Source organism: Leuresthes tenuis, unplaced genomic scaffold (assembly GCF_036924035.1).
Source record: "Leuresthes tenuis unplaced genomic scaffold, fLeuTen1.0.hap1 SCAF_3, whole genome shotgun sequence".
In the NCBI taxonomy this organism is placed as follows: domain Eukaryota; kingdom Metazoa; phylum Chordata; class Actinopteri; order Atheriniformes; family Atherinopsidae; genus Leuresthes; species Leuresthes tenuis.
In genome coordinates this window covers 11,647,176-11,668,168 of record NW_027325357.1, presented here as the reverse complement: position 1 = coordinate 11,668,168, position 20,993 = coordinate 11,647,176, and the positions used below count along the sequence as shown (strand labels likewise).

The 20,993-nt window shown below is 41.3% G+C and overlaps 1 protein-coding gene across 3 annotated transcripts in view; it reads left to right on the top strand.

The window, feature by feature from the left end:
• The window catches only part of LOC140303160 (guanine nucleotide-binding protein G(s) subunit alpha), a 34,319-nt gene extending 15,142 nt beyond the window's left edge, over positions 1-19,177 (top strand). For 2 of the 3 annotated variants that reach the window (XM_072381801.1, XM_072381802.1), the window contains 7 exons: positions 11,255-11,309; positions 12,470-12,543; positions 12,741-12,799; positions 13,074-13,194; positions 15,091-15,221; positions 15,557-15,624; positions 16,733-19,177. In XM_072381801.1, coding sequence (XP_072237902.1) covers positions 11,255-11,309; positions 12,470-12,543; positions 12,741-12,799; positions 13,074-13,194; positions 15,091-15,221; positions 15,557-15,624; positions 16,733-16,879 — 655 coding nt within the window. In that variant the 3' untranslated portion in view covers positions 16,880-19,177. Of the gene's footprint in view, positions 1-8,844; positions 8,864-11,254; positions 11,310-12,469; positions 12,544-12,740; positions 12,800-13,073; positions 13,195-15,090; positions 15,222-15,556; positions 15,625-16,732 lie in introns of those variants that run through there. The other variant, XM_072381803.1, reaches the window with a different exon arrangement.
• Positions 19,178-20,993: the final 1,816 nt, after the last annotated feature.

The window sequence follows — 20,993 nt, the reverse complement described above, 5'->3', positions numbered from 1 at the left end:
ATTGCTGTCCGTTTGTTGGCTGTCTGTGTGAAGGCATTCTATCCATACATGCATTATGATTCGAGGCACTCCTGGTGAGGGTTAGGGTTCGGCTCGCCACTGTCTGATACTGAAGCAATGCATCAAATGTTTGATGCTGAAGATGTGTGCTTCACACATGGCGCATGCGCGTGACGTTACGTTGGCGTTTACATCTAGCTCAGAGCCAGAGATCATACAAAAAGATGAATGACAGACAGATCATGACACTGATAAATAAAGGTTGTTCGAGAGCCTCGAGTCGAAGTCTAGTCTGAAGTCCCAGTTTAGTGAGACTTAAGTGCAACTTGAGTCCGAGTCCCCAGCTCTGCCGTCACAGCTGCGCCACCATGATGTTCACATGCGGGGCTTTGATTAAAAGGACCGAACAACTTTTGGGTGGGTTTTTTAATTAAATTCGTCTGGAGCCGCTCTCAGGATGACCTGTAACAAATTTAAACTTGTTCAGCAGGATGTCATCAGTTTCGACTCACAGTGCAGCTGGCATGGCCGTAAACAACAGAACTCTGTGACAAGAAGAAAATGTTTTGGTCATTGGTCATGGGAGACTTTGCCAACTTGGACACATCCCTTGAGAGTTTGTGTTGCTTCAGTGCAGGGTGACTAGCTGTGTGTTGACCGGTTGCATTTTGTCTGGTAGCTGGCTAATTTGTGGTGGACGGTGTCTGTTTGTGGTTGTTGACAGCTCCCTCTTGAATGTGTTACGTATCAAAATTATTTGTCACAAATGCTGAGACATTTCAGCTTCAACTTCCACGAGTTCTTCTGCCCGACTCTCCGCCCCGAACGTGTCACTGGTCTTCTGGTCTTGGTAAAGCCTTTCTTTGTATAAATCAAGCAGAGCAGAGTATTGGAAATGAAAGGCTTGCTGACACTCATCCAGATGTACACATGTGTGTGTTTGGGTGCAGTGTATCAATACACGCAATAGACCCACCCGGTACTGTAATATGAGGAACTACATCGTCTGTAACCTTAAAGAGATCCATTGACTTCTAGGCTGATATTGGGCTGAATTTGATTTAAAATGAGTTTTAAAAAAAGTTTTATAGACATTTTGGAGAGCTTCTGCATTCAAGCATTCACGCAAACTGCTGAGCTGAACAATCTTTGAGAGTAAAAGCAAGACAGTTTTTAATTGCCGTTTGACGGGAAACATACAATCTGCACTGTATTCAAAGTTGTAATTCCTAAATCATCCGAAATGATTACCATTTTTACATTGATTTATTCAATTATCCCCCTTTACGATGACCAGGAAGCATCGTGCTGGAAACAAACATTTAATCTGAAACCTTCGATGTGTTGAAATGACGTAAAATGTGAGTTAGGAATCTTTATATTATAAGCTCTCAGCTCTCTTTCAACTTGCAACTGAACAAAGTGATTGTGTTTCTGACACGTTGGCATTAGGGCCGCATCTGTAGTGACTGTGATTGCAAGGGAAAAAAAGTTCTAAGACTTTCAGACGGCAAATCAGCCTGTTTTCAAACCAATTTCGTTGCTGAAATGACAGAGTTTGTGCTCTCTGAGATGTTGGCCTGATTTGCAGACCTCTGTTGTCCATCGTGCACGTTTTCAGCTGCTTGTGTGATATATATTTTAAGCAATAAAGACTAAACTGCTCAATCTAAAAGGGATTTAAATGTAGCTGGAGACATTCGTGGCTAAATAAGGGCTACGCTTAGATGCAACAATGAAGTCATGTCTGCTGGGTTATCAGCCATGATTTAAAAAAGTATTAAAATTCAAATTTGTTCTCTCAGAGAGGGGGAGGGGAGTGCCCAAATCTAGCTGCTAAAGCTAAGGATTTATGGACTGATTCAGTAGCTGACTATGCTTTTTATATATTTTTTTTTTTATGTGCATCTTTAGATGCTTTTAATCTTTAACAGATGATCAGAGTGTTCCGAAAAGACTCACAGCTCAAAGCATGGATGAGTTATTCTTTTATTTTCTGAATGTGTGACATATATACGTTGGTGAAAGAAGTGTTAGGATCCCATGTTTGAGTCAAACTAGCAAAGCTGCATCAATAGTATGTGATATTGAAAAAAAATCCTACTTTTAGTCTGAAACGGTGTCTTTCTGCTGCATGATACAGCTTAGCTGTACTTGACTCTCCTCTTTCTTTGATTTAATTTCTCTTTTTCATTGTAGATAGTACCCAGCACTTTTTCATTTTAATCACCGCCTTAGATAAGGTTCCAGCTGAGCTGAGGACTGAAATACCTGTTTCTTTTTTGTTTTCTGCATAATTAAAATGAACTGATCAGAGAGAATTGAGGTGAGCAGCATTTCTTGTTCTCTGAGGAAGCCGTTTCCACACCCTCCAGGCGTGGTGTGCAAACCTGGGAGCAGGGTTTATGAGCTGAAGTATGGATATTCACGTGGCTTTTGTCTAAGCTGACCTGAGTCAGCGCATAGTTGTAGCACATAGTTTTTCAGCTCGCCTCAAAAAGACGTCCAAAACTGTTGTATCTGCAGCCTCTACCGTGCATTGTCCTTTTGTGTCCTCTCTCTCTGTCGTGGCAGTTTCATGTATCACTCCTGGGATGTTCGGTTGGGGTACTGTGAGCACAGGAAGTAGAAAAAAGTATCCTGGTACTAAAAGTGAGTCCAGTCAAGTCCATCTGATTTAATACTGAAGAGTGGACGAATGGAAAGTTTTGCATTTCTTTAACATGTATATATGTGTGGATAATAATTTTTCTGTAGTAGTGAGTAGAGAACCAGTTGAGTTTTCAGATCTGCTGCGTTGCCGCCGACGCTCCACATTTTTTTTTTCCGTTGTTCCCTCCTTTGAGTGATTTCTAGACGTGAGATCTCATTCTAAACCATTGTAAACGTCGTAGAGGAATGAAGACGAGACGAGAAATGTGCAAAGAAAAAGTAGCTCAAAACATTTACCAAATTGTGATAGAGAATGCTCTTATTGTGTTAATTTACTAGTTAAGTGTGTGAATGTAATCATGGGAGTTCATGCGAGTCACTGACTTGCTGCATGTACGGCCACAGGTTTTTTTAGCTTGTGGAACTGACGATGATAATGAAAACCTTTGTGGAGAGACATGTGATTGTCAATGTGGAGTTAAGAGGAACAGAGGTGACATAAGGACTGAAAAAGGGAAATGACTGAAGGAAAAGATTGAAATGAAGACAGGTCTCTCCTCTCCTCTCCTCTCCTCTCCTCTCCTCTCCTCTCCTCTCCTCTCCTCTCCTCTCCTCTCCTCTCCTCTCCTCTCCTCTCCTCTCCTCTCCTCTCCTCTCCTCTCCTCTCCTCTCCTCTCCTCTCCTCTCCTCTCCTCTCCTCTCCTCTCCTCTCCTCTCCTCTCCTCTCCTCTCCTCTCCTCTCCTCTCCTCTCCTCTCCTCTCCTCTCCTCTCCTCTCCTCTCCTCTCCTCTCCTCTCCTCTCCTCTCCTCTCCTCTCCTCTCCTCTCCTCTCCTCTCCTCTCCTCCTCACCCCACCCCACCCAGCAGCCCCAGTGTTATGGATCAGATGCTGGGCTGGGTGGCCAGACCGGAAGCTCTCCCCTCCCCCCTCTGAGTGCTTATGTAAACGGAGAAGCAGAGAAAAAGAGAGGGGAGAGCTATTTTTAACCCAGGCAGGCTGCAGAAGGAGAAAGAATGAGCGAGTGTGTTCGCAGAGAGACAACTTCAGCATTATTGATGAAGGTTGTTAGCATTAAATGAAAATGTCAACCCTGGATCAGAAGGGGGGGTGGGGGGGTCTGTCCCGCCACACACACACACACACACACACATCACCCACCTATCTCTTTTTCTTTTTTTTTTTTCCCTTTCCAAAAAGAGTGAATTACCTCATCCAAATTCATGCTATGATATAAATCAAAAGAGGAAAGTAGAAGTTGACGAGGCGATGATGCTTTGTTGTTTCTGTGCGATGAGAGGAAGTCACTGACGCTTCCCTGGCTGCGTTTCTGCTCAGTCATGCCCCCTTTGTGAGGTGTTTCTGTTGTTGTTTGTTTATTTCGTATGCTTCCTGATGCTTTATATGGACGTGGCTTTATTTGAGGATGTTGTTGTCCTTGATTTCATCAGGATGTGTTGAGTTCACTGGCTGTCACACACTGACGGTCCAAACAAGGACGGTTTGTTAAGTTTTGTTATTCAGGAAACGTCATTGAGAAAAGATTCTTCAAACTTCCACACAATCATATTAAAGATTTTAAAACGTGCGAGTTAAAAATGCGTGGACATTTGCCCCCTCCTCGTCTTCAGGCAGGGAAGGCAAACACAGATATTAAGTTGTGCTGTAGTATGGATGGCTTTAAAAAAATTCATGCATAAGAAATGCTCAGCAATGATAAAAGAGCTCTTATCACGCTGGATTTTGTATAAAAAACTGTGAACTTAATCAGAAATACATTCAATTCCTTTAGTCTTGTCCTTTTAAACACAAAAAATGGACTTTTGGTCAGAATGAAACAAGCTCGATCCAATAATGTGTTAACTGGTGAGCACGACGGGCCAGTCTGCAGACTTTGTTCCTTCCGGACAGAGCCGATCATGCAGCTCCCTCTGATTTAGGTGCGAGTTAAACGGCTTCTTATCCATCGTGCGGCGGCATTGATCTTCTCGGCCATCTTTAAACCAGCAAGCTTTCCCAAATTCTTAAATGAGGAGAGGAAGGACAGGTTTGGGTGGAATGTGGCACTTTTGATGTGGGACAGTTTTTGTTTTTTATTCATGTTTTGTTGTTCATTTTCAATAAATTACTGGTGTTTTTGTTTTTTGAATATTAGATTATTATTAAGCTGATATAATAGTGGCACAAAATGGCTGTTATATTTTTGACAATTGACCCTAAGCTACATTCACCTGTAACACACCTGTAATCTTCAGAAGTTAATCTGCAGCAGAACTTTGTTCAATCTGATCTTTGGGTGAATCCGTATCTCTGACGTGCAACGTAAATACAGTAAAATTAGTGATGGCCGTGAAGAAAAGAATGTGACATATTTCAGTTGTTAATTTTTAGTTTGAATTGATTAATTTCCCCCTCCAACATCGCTGTGCTGTTCATCGTCACAGTTTTGCATTTAAAGCAAATTTTCAACTTCTAAAACATCTATTTTTATTTTCAAATACTTAAAAAAAAAAAAATAACAGCACAACCCCCCCCCCCCCAAAAAAAAAAAAAAACAGTGACTTTTTCCAAATGGATCCTCTCAAGTCGCTTTCTGTATTTGACTGCAATTCATGTTTAAACATATATTAACTGATAGTTAGACCGGTTAGCACCGGTCAAAAGCTTCCGTTCATTTTGAAAGAGCGGGTGTGTCCAAACTGTTGACTTGTACTGTGTTTTTGTGTGTTTTTAATTTTCTAAAACTGCGCGACTGAGTCATTGTGCGATGAATCAAGTTTTTATTAACGTTTACTTGATTAAGTTGGTTAAAATCCTGCATGTTGGGGTGAATAAAAGCCAGATGTGTGGAGAAAAAGTGCAGGTAGAAATGTGTGTGCCGAGCACTCCTGCTGCGTTCACTATCTGTTGGTTCTTTGGACTCTTGTACCTGCATCTGCTGCTGGAGTCCCCCTGAATTACCCCCCCCCCCCCCACACCATTTTTTAATTTTCTTTTTTAACATGTGGTGGGGTTTCTGCAGGGACAGAAAATGGCTGGGATCGAGGATTGAGTCTGTGACTCATCGTGAGGAGGGAGGGGATGACATGTGAGGGATGGGCGAAGACGAACTTAGTTTGGTGTTGTGAATATGTTTCAACGTGTTTGAGCTTTAAGCAGCAGGTAAATGTGCAGCATGAGTGTGGTGGGTTTTTAAGGTGAGCTCATTTTGCAGACGGCTTTGGGATGCTGCAGCCGTCTCTGTGTATATTGGGATCTTCTGAACGCTGTGTTGCACCGCTCACTGTTCAGCTGCTGTTTTAACAGGTCTGTGACCTGAACTTGCTCCTTTTCCTCTTTCTTCTTTTGTTTCGTTATTATCTGTCTCTGCTTGTCCGTCCTTTTCTTAAAGAATTTCTCTTGGTCCGACATAAATTCATTAATTTTGTCCCCACACTTTCTGTCTTTCATTTGACATTTTTTCCCTCTTTTGACTGAGTGGGTTCTTTCGTTGGGTTTCTTTTTCCGCCCGGTTCTTTCTGGTTTCATCTTCTGCAGATCTTTCACGGTGTTTGTGTTCTGAATCCGTCTTCGTCTAACTTCTGTTTGGCCTTTTTTTTTGTCTCTCTTCATCTCTTTTATACCTTTGTTTCTTCTCCTCTCATCCAGCCCTTCCACTGGTACTTCTTCCAGTTATAATATGTTTTTGTTCTCTGTTTTTTGCTGTATTTCTTCCTCTTTTCCATGCTGGCTTGCATTCTTTTCTCCACTCTAACCCACTCCATTCCCCGCATTGCTCCCTCTGTATCTCTTTGTTGCTCGCTGTGTTTCTCTGCCCCTCCTTTAACGCTCTCTTTCCCTTTTTTCTTGTCATTCTTTCTTTTCCTCCTCTCTTTCTGTCTGTCTCTCCCTCTTTCTGGCCCCTCTCCAGTGGCACAAGATTTGAAGCCGATTGTCTATTTTTAGCGCCTGTGGTTCTGTCGCCATGACAACCAAGCTGGAGGCCAGGGCGCCAGGGAGCTATTTTTGGAGCAGCGCTATACTGTCAGACACAGCCTTCCCTCTCTTTTCTTTCCTCCTCTTTCTCTCCCTGGATGTGGTGTGTGTGTGTTTGAATAAGGACCGGCTGGTGAAGCCTTTCGGTTTGGTCGGCTCGCAGGTCGAAGCGTTAACGTACAAAGAGGCAGTAAAGCCTCTGGAATCTCTCCGCTCAGCGGGCCCATTCACGATCTCTTCCCCGCCTCGAGGAAGCTCTAAGACCATTTTCTGACTGGACTTGGTGCTTCGGAGGCTTGTGAAGCTGCACTTTTGTCTTGTGCAGAGATTAATTTCAGTGTCCTGAAAGGACAAATTCGGGCGTTTTCTCTCGGTCGTCACAGCTCTGAAAACTGGAAATTTGCAGCTCAGTTTAATGACACATTTTAATTTCCTGTAATCGAGCAGATTTTCAGTTTTGTCTTTTTTTATTGTGTAAAATAAATAGATTATTTGTCCCCATTTTAAGTTAAAAGGATTTTAATGTAACATAAACAGAAAGAATTGTTCTTATGATGCTAGTTACTAAACCATTAAATTCAGTTTTTAACTTATCCTTTATAATGCTTAACTTTATTTTAAAAAATTAAAAAAACACAAGCAATTTTACTTTTTTCCCCCCATCATTTAACCTCTTTAACTGGGTTGCCAGAGTTGGCTTTCTTTCCCATTAACATCCAATAAAACAGACAATAATTACCTCCTCTATTTAACAAATACGAATAATTACTCATCTACACTAAAGTAAAGTCTTTTTTCCTAAAACCCTCGAGGATGTAAGTGGATTTGAGCAGCCATAGGAAGAGGCGCCTTTTAGGGACACAATCCTGCTCGCATGTGCGTCCGCCTGTGTGTCACACGGCCGAGCGGCCGGGGATGCAGAGCAGATGTTTTGCGTTTGTATCACATTTGATCATAAAAGAGTCAAACAAAGTCATTTGCAAGTCAAAAAACACACTTGATAAAGAGTTGTTGGATTTGTTTGTTAAAGCTTTCTCTGGAGATAAAACTTCTGACGGCTGTTATTAAAAGCTTTTAATAAGTTCTGCTGAATAATGACGCTGTGAATTAAAACAATTTAATCATCTTATGAAGATGTTTTTTGTTAATTAAGCAAATTAAGAAAAAATGTGGTTATTTGCTGTCCAGCTGTTTGAGTTCAAACCAGACGCGTCGACACGGTTGTGTAACTCAGAGTGGCCTAATCCCGTGTAGCGCCGAGGATGTGCACAAGCTTGTAATCTGAGTAATCCTTTGTGCTGATGCTGCCACTTTGAAAAGATAAATGCATTATGGTGGTGTTATCAGCTTTGTTGGGATCGCATGCTGCTGTCGAAGGTGTTGCCACTTAAGTCTCTCCAGAACATGAAAGTCTGTGAGATTATGGAGAGAAGGGGAAGTCTGAAAGGAAAAATCTCAGCCAGTGATTTGGGACAGAGGTCTCAGGGTTGGTTTTTGAACAAGGTAAAAAAAAAAATGTTTAAAAAGCACATGGCTGCATGGTGCAGGAGATATTTTCATAGCAGCTGAAGTGAGGAAAGAAATTAAAAGGAGGAAGATTTTCTTCAGTTAATTTTTGTAGTTCTTTTATTTATTTTTTTTAAAACAATTGTTACACAAGAAGTTTGAGTGGAATTTTTTTTTTTAAATGAAGTTTAATTGACATGTCTTTAAATTTGCAATTATATGATTAAAAAGTTTTTGTTGGAGTGAAACAAAGAAAAGTGATAAATGAAACATTTGAAAGTAACGTAAATACTTACATTTATTTTTAGTCGTTCAAAAATTCCCCGCTTATGGTTGCTGCACCCATAAATCAGCAAAAGTGATAAAAAGATGTACTTTATCTTTTCTTATAAATACTCTTGCTATTTTCACTCGGCAGACAAGTGTCCTGTGTGTGTTTCCAGGGTTTAAGTGGGCCCGTCTGCTGCCCCAGAATAACCCTGGCAGGTTAAACATAACACCGCAGACCTCTCTGTTACTGGGGCAGCCACTATTATTTAGTTCAACTTACTAGGCACGGTTATTATTGGCTCTTCTCCTATTAATAGGGAGAACTGCTAAAAATTGAGCAGTGTGTTTGTGCTGGGCGTGTCGCCGCCTTAGACCAGAGCTGTAGATAAACACGAGTTTGGCCTCGGCAGATGTCGGCGGCAGCCATGTTAACTCTGTCATCATTAGAGCAGCAGCTTTCAGGTTCTGTCACTCCCAGATTATTTATGTTTTTGGGAGCTCAGTGGGGGAATGTTATGTGAGGACGGAGGCTGTAAGCAGGATGTGAGGCGGCTTGGCTCTGGGCAGCTCTCCACACAGGACTGTGGGTGTGCTGGCACAGCAGAGCCTCTGTGGTGTGGGAACAGCTGAGCCACTTGGCCCCTGAAGAGAGCCGATGGTACCTAACTGGCTGGCTGCCTAACAGCCTCTGTGTAATTAATATGAATATATGTGAGAGTGTGTGTCTGCCTCTGTTTCCCTTTCGGTCTGATACGTACACGTCTTCTTCCTGACTCCGGTGTGGCCGCCGGTCCCTCGGTCTATCCAGTGCCGTAGCTTCCCCCTGCTTCTCTCAGTGTGATACCTGCAGCCCTCCTGTCACTTTTCACCCCTGCCTGCCACATTCCTGTTATCTCAGAGGGGGCAACATACCTGTTCTCTGAGAGGCAGCTACAAGCGGGGCGTCCTGCCTTTCTAGTTATAAGAACAGAGGGCAGACGGTCAGTCAGAGCAGACAACCGAACGGGCCAAAAAGGCAGATTCGGACATGAGTACATTTGTCTGTGTGAGCAGCCTGTTTTAGCAAGTAACCCCTTTAAAGCAGATGATCCAGACTTTTTAAATTCACATATCCTTGCTTTTTTTGTTGTTGTTGTTGTTGTTTATTTTACGGTAATCTAAGCTATGTTGGCATAGAAAAATTAAACAATTTGCTCTATTTTTACCAGCTGCACGCATCTACCTGTTGAGACCCGCTCAACCTTTGGTTTTATTATGACATGTTGTGAAGGCTGATTAAGGTGTCGGTTTGAAAGGAAAGACTCATGAGAACCACGTTTTTATAGTTTAGGAAGTTCTTTTGTTCAAAGAGCTCGTATTATGGACTTATTCAGATGTTCATAATTTTGTTTGGTAACCAGCTAGAATAGGTTGAAAATATACGTTGATGTTCTCACGCTCTACGTTACCGCAGCACGTCTGCAGGACTTTTCTTTTCGATATCCTCTATTTTAGTTCCTGTTTATTTAAGACGCTTCGCCCGAATGGTCCAGCGTGCTTTTATTGGTAAGCCGATTGGTCAGAAATGGTGGAGTTTGATGTGTTTCCTGATGAGTTTGATCAGTGTGGGAAGAAAAAGCTCGACTACAAACGAGGCATTTCAGGGAATTCTGGAGCAGAGTGTTCTGTGGGACGGATCCCCTCCTTTTGGAGGGCACTTTGGGTTTTACAACTTCACAGACTCTTTACATGGATATAAAGCCACGTAACTCACTGCAGGAAAAGACAAAGCCCAAAAAGCAAAACACAGACTCTTAAATGTTTTCGTTTATCACCAGAAATATTCTCATTGGCACTCAAGATATGTCAGTGAGGCATTGCCAGTGTTTAATGTTGGGAATCGATGAGATTATTTACGCAGAGCTCCAGGTGAGCTGATTAATATTTTGCTGTTTGATGTTTTTTATTAACGACACAGTATTAGAGATGGCTTCACCAGGCTTCACTCTGCTAAAGTTTTCCATGCAGATTTTGAAGGGCAAGTTCAAACTACTGACTGTATCGCTGCCATTCTTAGTATGCGTCATGATAAAGTTGTGGGGTTTATAAAGATATATTTACTGTGTCTGGACGCGACCCTTTTAAAACACAGACGGGCTTTTTTAAATCACCATCGTGAAGAATCGATGCAGACGAGTGGGACTTTTTTTTGGATGCCAGCTTCAGGATGATGACTAAAAATTCCTCTCAGTGTAGCCGAGCTGACCGTAGTTCACTCCTCATTCCCTCTTTGAGCAGCAGACTGAAACAGTCATCCTGAAAACACTGGAGCGTCTCGTACACCTTGAAAAACAGCAGCAATATCAGCCGGTTCACCATAACAATTAACATGGCTTTGGGTGGGCAAGCTCTGAAAATCCGCACTGTCGGCCTGCATACCCACCGACACACACACACACACACACACACACACAGATGCACACTTCCCCTCCTGTGCAAGTGCTACTACAGCAGCTCCATTGACGAGGCTTCTCTGGTCTAACGGAGCAAACGGCTGCTGGTGACTCAGACTGGCCGCCTCAGATCTCACTGTAAATGAAAACGCACGCCCCCTTGTGGCCGTTCAGAGACAGCTGTCCTCCATCTTTCTCATGCTTTCACAACTGACTGTGCACATATTTAATGCTCGCACGGTAGCGCATTGTATAAGTAAATAAGTTGCATGCACAGTTGGTGAATGTAGCCCATTAGCTTTAATTCTGGTGATCAATAACCTTTGACTTGTTCTGGTGAAAAAGAACATCCTGTTGTATTATTCCCATGTTCCTGTAACAGGGGCTGAGATTTGAGGGTGTTTTTCTGTTCTCTTTGCAGCTTCTTAGACAGGATTGATGTGGTCAGGCAGAATGACTACACACCTACTGATCAGGTGAGATATTCAACACACAATCAACACGTGGTGACGCTTTAACAAAACATAGGCCTTTTTCACAGAACTCAGCAAGTGCAAAAGGCACCCTGTAAATGAGATGAGATGGAAAATATAAATAGACTTAATAATGAAAGGATTCCAGGAAAATGCCTCGGTTTCAGGGTCTCGCCATTGTGCACGCTGGCTCGCCCTCATGACTCACTTAGTTTTCAATGTCTATTAGTAACACATTTTCTTCCCCTGCTTTCCATACTATGACAAGTCCAAATATTGGTCTTAAAAACTGAAAAAGAGCTTTTTAGATTAGTTTTTTGAGACTGCCGAACATGAACAACACTTTGTGACACTGCTCACCCAGAATAGGGCCACGCATTGGTGTAGTGCACCGTATACACAGCTTCTACATCCTCTCTGCTGTGCATCGTGCTCTGTTGTAAGCAACAAGTTAATTATTTGTTTCAGTTGCGAAAGGCATGATCCATTCTTGGCTGCCTCTCATTGGCTACTTCTACTGTAGCTCATTGAGGTGGGTCATGAGGGTTTGTCAGGTGGAGGCACCTTTTTTCATAATGATGTTCTCTCACATGTCAAACAGCTGAAGTTAACTGACTCTGGCCCCATCTTTGAAAAAATTGAGGCACAAATTCAGAGTATACCCACTACATACAGGGACAGAGGATGCACAATATAATGCATACGGACGGGTGACAAAATATTGGAAAGATCCTGAATCACAGCACCCGAGTCCTTCACAGTCTGCTTGAACACCTGCGGGAGATGTCTAACCAGACAGCGCTCTGCAGCACCATCATTTCCTGACTAGCAGAAAATAATACAGAGGTACACTGAATCTTCTCTGTTGGCACACAGGAGTCTAAAATCTTCCTCAGACAACTTACAGCTGCTCATCTTTTAGTTGTGCGTGGCGTGGAATACATATAGTGCACAAAGTGAGCACGTGCAGTACATGTAGGTGCTGTGGAGGACAGTCTGTGTACCCACAGAGTTGAAGTATTACAATAAATCAGTTTATATAGTAGCAATACTCAATAACTAACTGTTAACTTTGGCCTAAATGAAAATGCGTCGATTGTCTTCTAACTTTTCTGTTTGGTCACGTTTTTTCTCCACTTGTTCACTTTCCTTCTCTGTTTCAGGACCTCTTGAGATGCAGAGTACTGACATCTGGGATCTCCGAGACAAGATTTCAAATAGACAAAGTCAATTTCCAGTGAGTTGCAAACCTAATTTGTCCCAATAGGTGATTAAAGTAATTGTCACAACAGAAATAGGCAACGGATTACACAGAATTACACAGAAGATTATGGATGCTGTTTAGTAATCCCAAAATGTTGAGCCCTTTATTTTCTTATTTTTGATTTATTCTGCTTTGACTGTGTAAATTCATACACTGCCTGTGTCTCACAGTATGTTCGATGTTGGAGGTCAGAGGGATGAACGTCGGAAATGGATCCAGTGTTTTAACGGTTGGATGTTGCTTTACTATTGTGATGAAAGGATTATGGATTACTCGTGAATTATTTAAAATTTTTGTGTTATTTAACCTAATGAGTAATGTTAGTTAACATTTTTTATTGATATTCTGTGCAAGAAATAATACTAAGTCCTGTCTGATGTGTCTATTTAAAAATCAAAGAGCAGGCCCATGTTTTTGATGTTTTTCTTGTTCCTGTTTGGTCTGGTAATCCCTTCCTGCTCTGCGTGTGTGTGTGTGTGTGTGTGTGTGTGTGTGTTGCACAGACGTGACAGCTATCATCTTTGTGGTGGCGAGTAGCAGCTACAACATGGTGATCCGAGAAGACAATCAGACTAATAGACTACAGGAAGCCCTCAATCTTTTCAAGAACATCTGGAACAACAGGTCAGGGTGTCTGTTGCTATGGTTTCACATTTCTATTTTTTGTTTTTTGTTGATTTTAAGGTGGAAAGTTAGAGTAAATGTACCATAAGAGTAACTGTTTACAGTTTATACACAGATTAGTACTTTGATCACGAGTCTGGCGCCAAATTATATAAAATCCTCCATCTTTTTGGTTCTTATTTGATGCACAAAAATGTGTTCTGTGTCCACTAAAGATGGTAAAATATAGAATTATTGTTATTATTTGTTATTATAAAGTGTCTACATTTATCTGACTTTTAGTAGATACATTTACCACAGCATCTTCTCAGGTTGTCTTCCTTCTTTCTCTTTTAATAAATGTAGAGGAAGTCATTGCTGAAACAGAGAAATAATAGAAGTGGTACAGTCCGGTCACTGTGCCACGCTGTGGAGAGATGTTGTTGATGAACGACACAGCTGCACTTCCTACATGTGACATTCAGTGCACCTCTACACTGCTGTGGAAGTGTTTTGGGCTTATGTTGCACCATTCAGCCTTTTTGAATTCTATGTTCTCTGACTGAACATAGTAAAAGTAACGTTTAGGGGCATCATGACAGTGGACACATAATTCAATATCACTTTCTCTTGTTTGCCCGGTATTTCTGTGTAGTGTAAAGGCAGTTAAATGAGCTTTACAAAAGCAAGACAAAATGATAAAAAGATAGAGGCACTTAAGGGTAAAGAGCGAGCTCTGGGGAAGTGCATGAATTTTTTCTGAAAATGTAGTACAGCCCAGTTGTTCTAAAAACGCTGTGTGTAAAACATCAATAAAATCCCGATGCGCTGATTTGCAAATCTCATAAACAATAGAACCATAGAAAACATATGAAATGTTGAAAGTCAGACATTTCACTATTTAATGAAAAATGAGCTCAAATCAAAGTCATTAAGATGAAATTCAAGATGAGTTGATATTTTTCATGAAATAGTAGAATGTCTCATCTTCAACATTTGATGTTTTCTGTGGATAAATTATTGGTTTATGAGATATGCTAATCATTGGGGTTGTAAAGGTATAGTTCCTCCTTATGTGAGAGTAAACACCGACTGAATTCTTAGGCCAGGAATATACCTGCTTTTTGATCACACATTCACGTGAGCAGCATGCTCCACTATGAGCGTGATTGTTCACGTACTTGCCTGTTAATGGAGGATTCAACCAGAGTGCACACCTGGTGACTCAGGAAGGAAAAAGCACGCCATCAGCATTGTCCCCACTTCGTTTCTCCAGCATTTTTCTCCATGCACGGACGTTTCCAAAATGGTCTCTTGCCTGAAATTTTGAAAAGCATCTTTGTCTCCATGCAGTGGCAAAGGCACATTGTAAAGATGCCGGTCATTGTGGACTTGCTCTACAAGCTTGTCTTCAAAACTGCCTCTTTTCCTGCCGCTGACACTATAAATCATGACATCCAGCCATGTTTGGCCCTATACTGCCCCTACTGGTCACCTGCATATTGCAGCTTGTGAATGCATAACCTCAGTTTATGAGGATGTGCACAAACGACGCTCCAAACAAATGCAGGATACGCGAGGCAGCCATGCTAAACACACGTATCTGTAGTGAAAAACAAGTAGATTCCTGGCCTTACTCATCTTTTGACTCGTTTCTCCATCTCAGGAATCCGGATTAAGTCCTTTATCATCACTTAACCAGAGGCTTACGCTGAAATTCAAGATGCTGTTGCCTTTGTTCTGCTAGAAAAAAATTCAAACAAGATGTATATAAAAATGTATTGTTCGTCTACATCTTCTTTTCTTCAGCCAAGGTCCATCATAACCTGATGCCACCTGAAATCGAGGGACTACAGACTTGTTGAGTATTTGAAAGATGAAAGACTTGTGACAGAACTCATTAATTTCTTTCCACAGATGGTTACGGACCATTTCAGTAATCCTCTTCCTGAACAAGCAGGACCTACTCGCTGAGAAGGTTTTGGCAGGGAAATCTAAAATTGAGGACTATTTCCCTGAGTTTGCACGCTACACCACACCTGACGATGGTAAGACTGACCCAGTCCCAGACAAAAGTGTCCCATCATTATCAGATTGTGTGTTTCTAAAAAAAAAAAAGACCTGAAACAAAACTTAGGGCCCTAATCTCTGTCTTTTTTTATCGTGATGTACAAAAATAATGCTCTGAGTGCGGCTGCGTTATCTGAGGGTCTCTTTCCATGTTACAATGTGAGTTATCACTTAGGAGCATAACCAACTGTTGCTCTGAATTGTAAACATTTTCATGCTTAACACGTTACATCTGGGGAAAAAAGCCACTTCTTGTAAACAGCTGTGCTGCTTTTTTTGCATAAAGTTGACCAGATTTCTTCTTATCCACCAGCAATACCGGAACCAGGAGAAGATCCACGTGTGACCAGAGCAAAGTACTTCATACGGGATGAGTTTTTGGTGTGTACAAACCTCATTTTAGCTGTCAGATCCACACAACAGTGTGGTCGACGAGCTTTGATAAGCTGACCAAGTTTTGTTCGATTCCAATTCTTTTGGCCTGACAGTTCAGATTTTCTCTCAGATTCAGCAATGTGATCATAAAAAACCCCACTAAGTATTAATTATTTTTAAAAAAAATTGCTACAAGTTCCTGGGTGGAGATATTTGTTAAAAATAAAATTATCTAAAAAAGGAATTACAGCATATCCTCTGCTCTGGATCAGATTAAAGGCTGTTAACCTTTTTCTCTTTTTGTGATCTCAGAGCTTTAAACTGCACCAGATAACAGAACCAACACTTGTTTTCAAGTTCCCTATTGCAAATAAAAACGGGTGCAGAAGGTTGTGATAACAGAGGAGCACAACCGGTGCTGCAGATTTCAGTTTTATTCATGGAGGAGCTGTTAGATATGTTTTATTCCCACCCGCATTCAAACAATGCGATTAAATCCTCTCCCACTGCCAGTAGTTGCATGTTTATCCTCAATTCACTGAGGGTTACGCACATTACTCAGCCATAACTGAACTTATGTGACATTACTCCTACTTTATCTCTCCTATTTGGTGAAAAACAAACACCACCACCCTGGCAGAGAAATAACGAGTGGACAGGTTTGGTTAAAAATAGGGGGATAAATAGTTTAAATTGTGACCTAAAAGTCCCGAGAAAGGTAGAATCGGTAGGTAAATGTGATGGATAAACAGTGGAAGAGTTACAGTATAACGATACAACCTTTGGCAAATAGTTGGGAATCATCAGACTTACACAAATAAATCCCACAGAGGACAAAATAACCTTATTTAAGAGCTCAACATATTTTTTTGTTAGGCGTTGTAGTTACAATGGTTGCTGGAAATTGTAGAAAAATGGCTGAAATGTGAAGCTTCTGCGTCTCCAGGTAAACAAACTTTGATCAGACGAAGCTGTAAGAAACGGTTGTGACAGCAGTCCTTTCTGTACAATTATTAGTGGTAAGACCAGTTAAAAACCAGCCTTTCTCTCTGTGGGTTGATTAGACACCAGTGTCTGTAGCACCAACCTGTCTGTACCTGTGTGTCTCCTTCAGAGGATCAGCACAGCCAGCGGGGACGGAAGACATTACTGTTACCCCCACTTCACCTGCGCGGTCGACACAGAAAACATCCGCCGCGTCTTCAGTGACTGTCGTGACATCATACAGAGGATGCACCTACGGCAGTACGAGCTCTTGTGATGTGCAGTGGCATCAGGTCTACTTATCTACCTACCAACCTACCTAAACACCCCACCACCACCCCCAGTTAACCAATCACCCATCCACTTCCACCAACTTCACCTAACAGCCAAGCGAGCGGCGGACCGCCTGCCCCTTCCCTCAAACCTCGTACAACTTCTCCTACTAACACAACGTCAGAAAAAGAGAAAAGTGGACAGAATTTTTCTCTCTTCAAAAAAACCCACAAAACAACAAAAACCAGCCTGGACTGACAGTTTGACCCAGGGAGGAGGGTCGAGCCTGGAATCCCTCGGCGTGGGCGATCTCTCCTGTTCGCTTTCTCTCAGCTATATGAACACACACTCGCAGGTACACACACGCACACTACAGAAAAAGACTGTCAGACCTTTGGATAGATTTTAATATTGCAGTTACACACACAATCATTTTAAAACCGAGTCAGAGGGAGTTGAAGAAATTATTCACCGCGTGCTGAAAAGGAAGAGAGGAAGAGAACAATGGACACGGAGGGTGGTGGACTGATACAGAGGACGGCTGTCGGCTTTTTCATGCTCGGGCACGTGCAAACAGACTGACTAATGGTGACCTGCAGACAAGAGCGTGACTCTCAGATAAAGTCCCACAGCCCACATGACCTGCTCTTCAAGAAGCAGTTGAGGAAGGAAGGCAGAAAACAACAAAAATACAATACAGTGCATAGATCCATGCATACCAATGAACTTCATGCAGTGCAAAAAAATCCAAGCTATATATATATATAGATATATATATCTATATATAGATAGATATTTATATATGTATGTATATATATATATATATCTATATATATGTATGTATGATGTATGTATGTGTATATATATAGATATATATAGATATATCTATATGTATGTATGTATATATATATATTATATATTCCTGTAATAACACAATTCAAGTTTAAAGTTTTTGTTAGTTTTTACCCCATGTTGTGTGTTGGTGTACACTGTGTGTGTGAGATCTGCCTTTGCGTGCCATTTAAACCCTCTCTGCACACACACAAACACGCGCGCACACAGATATATAACTATACATACTTGCTCCTGCTGCTATTTGACAACTATTCAATATGTGGAGAATAAAGGAGTGTTTTTATTTAATAAGGAGAAAAAAAAAACCTAAGCAAAAGGAAAGCATGAAGTTAAAGACTTTCAGAGACTGGATGCAACATTTTAAATAAGAGCACACACACACACACGCCCACACACACACACACACATATGCTCCAGCCCTCATTTGTCCCTTCCTTGTCCACACAACAATCCCGTCCCCTCCCCTTTCTTACCTTTCGTCTTGTTCTCTCACCTGTCCCGTTCCCACCTCTTCCTCCCTGGCTTTAAGTGCATCTGTCTTTATTTTACTGCTGGACTATTATTCTTGTACAGACTGTAAAATGTATTATTTTGTACAACTTTATTGAAGAAAAAAAAAAAACTTGTAGAAGATCCCTGTGCCTTGATCACGACTGTACATGTAAAAATGAGCTAAAATGTAAGTTATGTTTCACTGCGCTGTACAGCTGGACGGGGTCTGTCCCATCTCGTCCGGGCTGGCTCACCCCTCCGCCACGGGCTGGGAAGGGTCGGGGCGGAGGCCTTTCGTCTGTTGCTTATATACCTTTTTTTTCACATTTGTTTGTTCATTGATTCATTTGTTTTGCTTTGACTCTCCTCTGGTTTATATAATAGGAATTGAAAAAATGAAGGAAAAAAATCTGACACACCACCTTAATGCTGTGTAGTGAAAGATAATGAACCCTAACATCATTTTATACACACACACACACACACAGACCCATATATATATATATATATATATATATATGTATATATGGGTGAACGAATGAATGATCAGATCTAATATTTTATGTATGTACTTTCCATATATATCTATCTTATGAGCTGCCATCAGCCAGGTTTCCTTTGCTTTATGTCAGCAACACCTGCAAAACATTCTGGGTGCAAAGCGGTGGGTGTTAATTTTTTCTTTTTTTTTCTTTTAAAATTTTAGCTTTAACTCCTTTGAAGGAGAGGAAAATATCCCGTTGCAACATTGCTTGTTTCTACATAAACCAAAATTCTTTTTTTTTGCTTAAACAAGAGGAAACGGTTGTATTAGTGTTTGGTTCATTTCCAGGCTCATTAGATCCTCATGTGAAGTTCACGTCAAATGTCGGTTTATCAGGGATACTCAAGTGAATGCAGTCTAACACAACAGTTCTGCAATAAATCCTGCCTTTGTGAAGGTTATAATGTTTAATGCTTAGCCGTCTTTTGTAGCTTGTACATCCTGTTCGTACTGATGAGGCCAGGCTTAAGTATTTTGATTTTAGTAATAGCATCTGTATAGACATGGTCAATATCAGCAGTCAGGACTTAACAAGATGAGTAAAAAGAAAAGAAAGGGTCACATATAATTACAATTGTGAAAAAGAAAGTGCATCTTTCAATTTCAAGATGGTATATGATAAAAGAAAATCGCCTTGTCATTACTACCTCCTAAAGCGAGGTAAATACAACTTCAGACCAACAACAACAACACTTGGCATATTACATGTTGTCATTATTTATTTCACTAAAAACTAAACCAAAATGCAGAAGCTTTGTGTGAAAGTCCACCTTTAATGCTCCCACAGGAATTAAGAGGGTAAGTGGCAGCCAGGTGCTGCTCATCAGATGCACTTGAGTAACTGATGGTCAACAGGTGTGAGCACCTCTGTAAAAGCAGAAGTTTAGTCCCTTTGCTGGTCTGGAGTGTTCAGGTGTGTTTTAACTCAGCACCAAGGAGGAAAGACATCAGCAGTGATCTTAGAGAAGCAGTTGTTGCTGCCCATCAGTCTGAGAAGGGTTAGAAAGCCATTTTCAAACTATTTCATGGAGTCCATCATTCCACTGTGACGTCTCAGCAGCTCCACCCCAAGGTCGGACCGTGCAATGCTCAGAGAAATTGCCAAGAGCTACATCTCAGACCCTTTGGGCCTCAGTTGGCATATTAAATGTTGTGAAAAGTTTGTGACAGTACTATTAGAAAAAGATGGCCAGGAGCCTCTTCTCTCTGAAAACAACATGGCAGCACAGTTTAGGTTTGTAAAGTTACATCTGAACAAACCTCAAGACGTCTGGAACAATGTCCTTTGGACAGACCAGACCAAAGTGGAGATGTTTGGTCATAATGCACAGCAGCACGTTTGGAGAAAACCAAACAGCATATCAGCAGAAACACCTCATACCAACTGTCAAGCACGGTGGTGGAGGGCTGATGATTTGGGCTTGATCTGCAGCCACAGGACCTGGACACCTTGCAGTCACTCAGTCCACCATGAACTCCTCTGGATACCAAAGCATTCTAGAGTCAAATGTGAGGCCATCTGTCCGACAGCTAAAGCTTGGCTGAAACTGGCTCATCAACAGGACAATGATCCCAAACACAGCAGCAAATCTACAACAGAATGTCTGAAAATAAAAACAATCGAGGTGTTTCAGTGACCCAGTCGAGGGCCCGAGTTGAAACGCAACTGAAATACTGTGGCGGTACCTCAGGGGAGCTCCGTATACACTGATACCTGCAAACACACTGAAGAAATTATACAGAAATGATTTCTTCTGCTGAAGCTGATTCTATAAACTATTAATCGTGAGGTGTACTTAGTTTTCCACACACTGTTTCTGCATTTCTTTTACTCCACGTGTCGTGTATTGTTAAATTTAGGCTGCTTTTACCTCTAATGTTCTGATATGTGAAACTTACTTTCTTTTTCACATGACTACAACTTGAGCATTACATGAATTAATAAATAAATAAATCATGTTAATATTGACTTAAGTTAAATAAGGTAGTGAAGCCTTTGATGACACATTCTCATTCGCGCTACAATCTGAAGTAAACCTGATTAAAAAAACATTTTTAACCTTCGCAGGATTTTCCTACAAGGCTGATGTATTAGACTGCACCAGGTTTAACAAGGTGAATATAAACAGGCAACCAAGTCTCAACTACTCTGTTTTGACGCTTGTCAATCACAGGTTTCATCCTGCACAGTAAATCACTGCACACTGGGCAAACTGAAGCAGTTCAG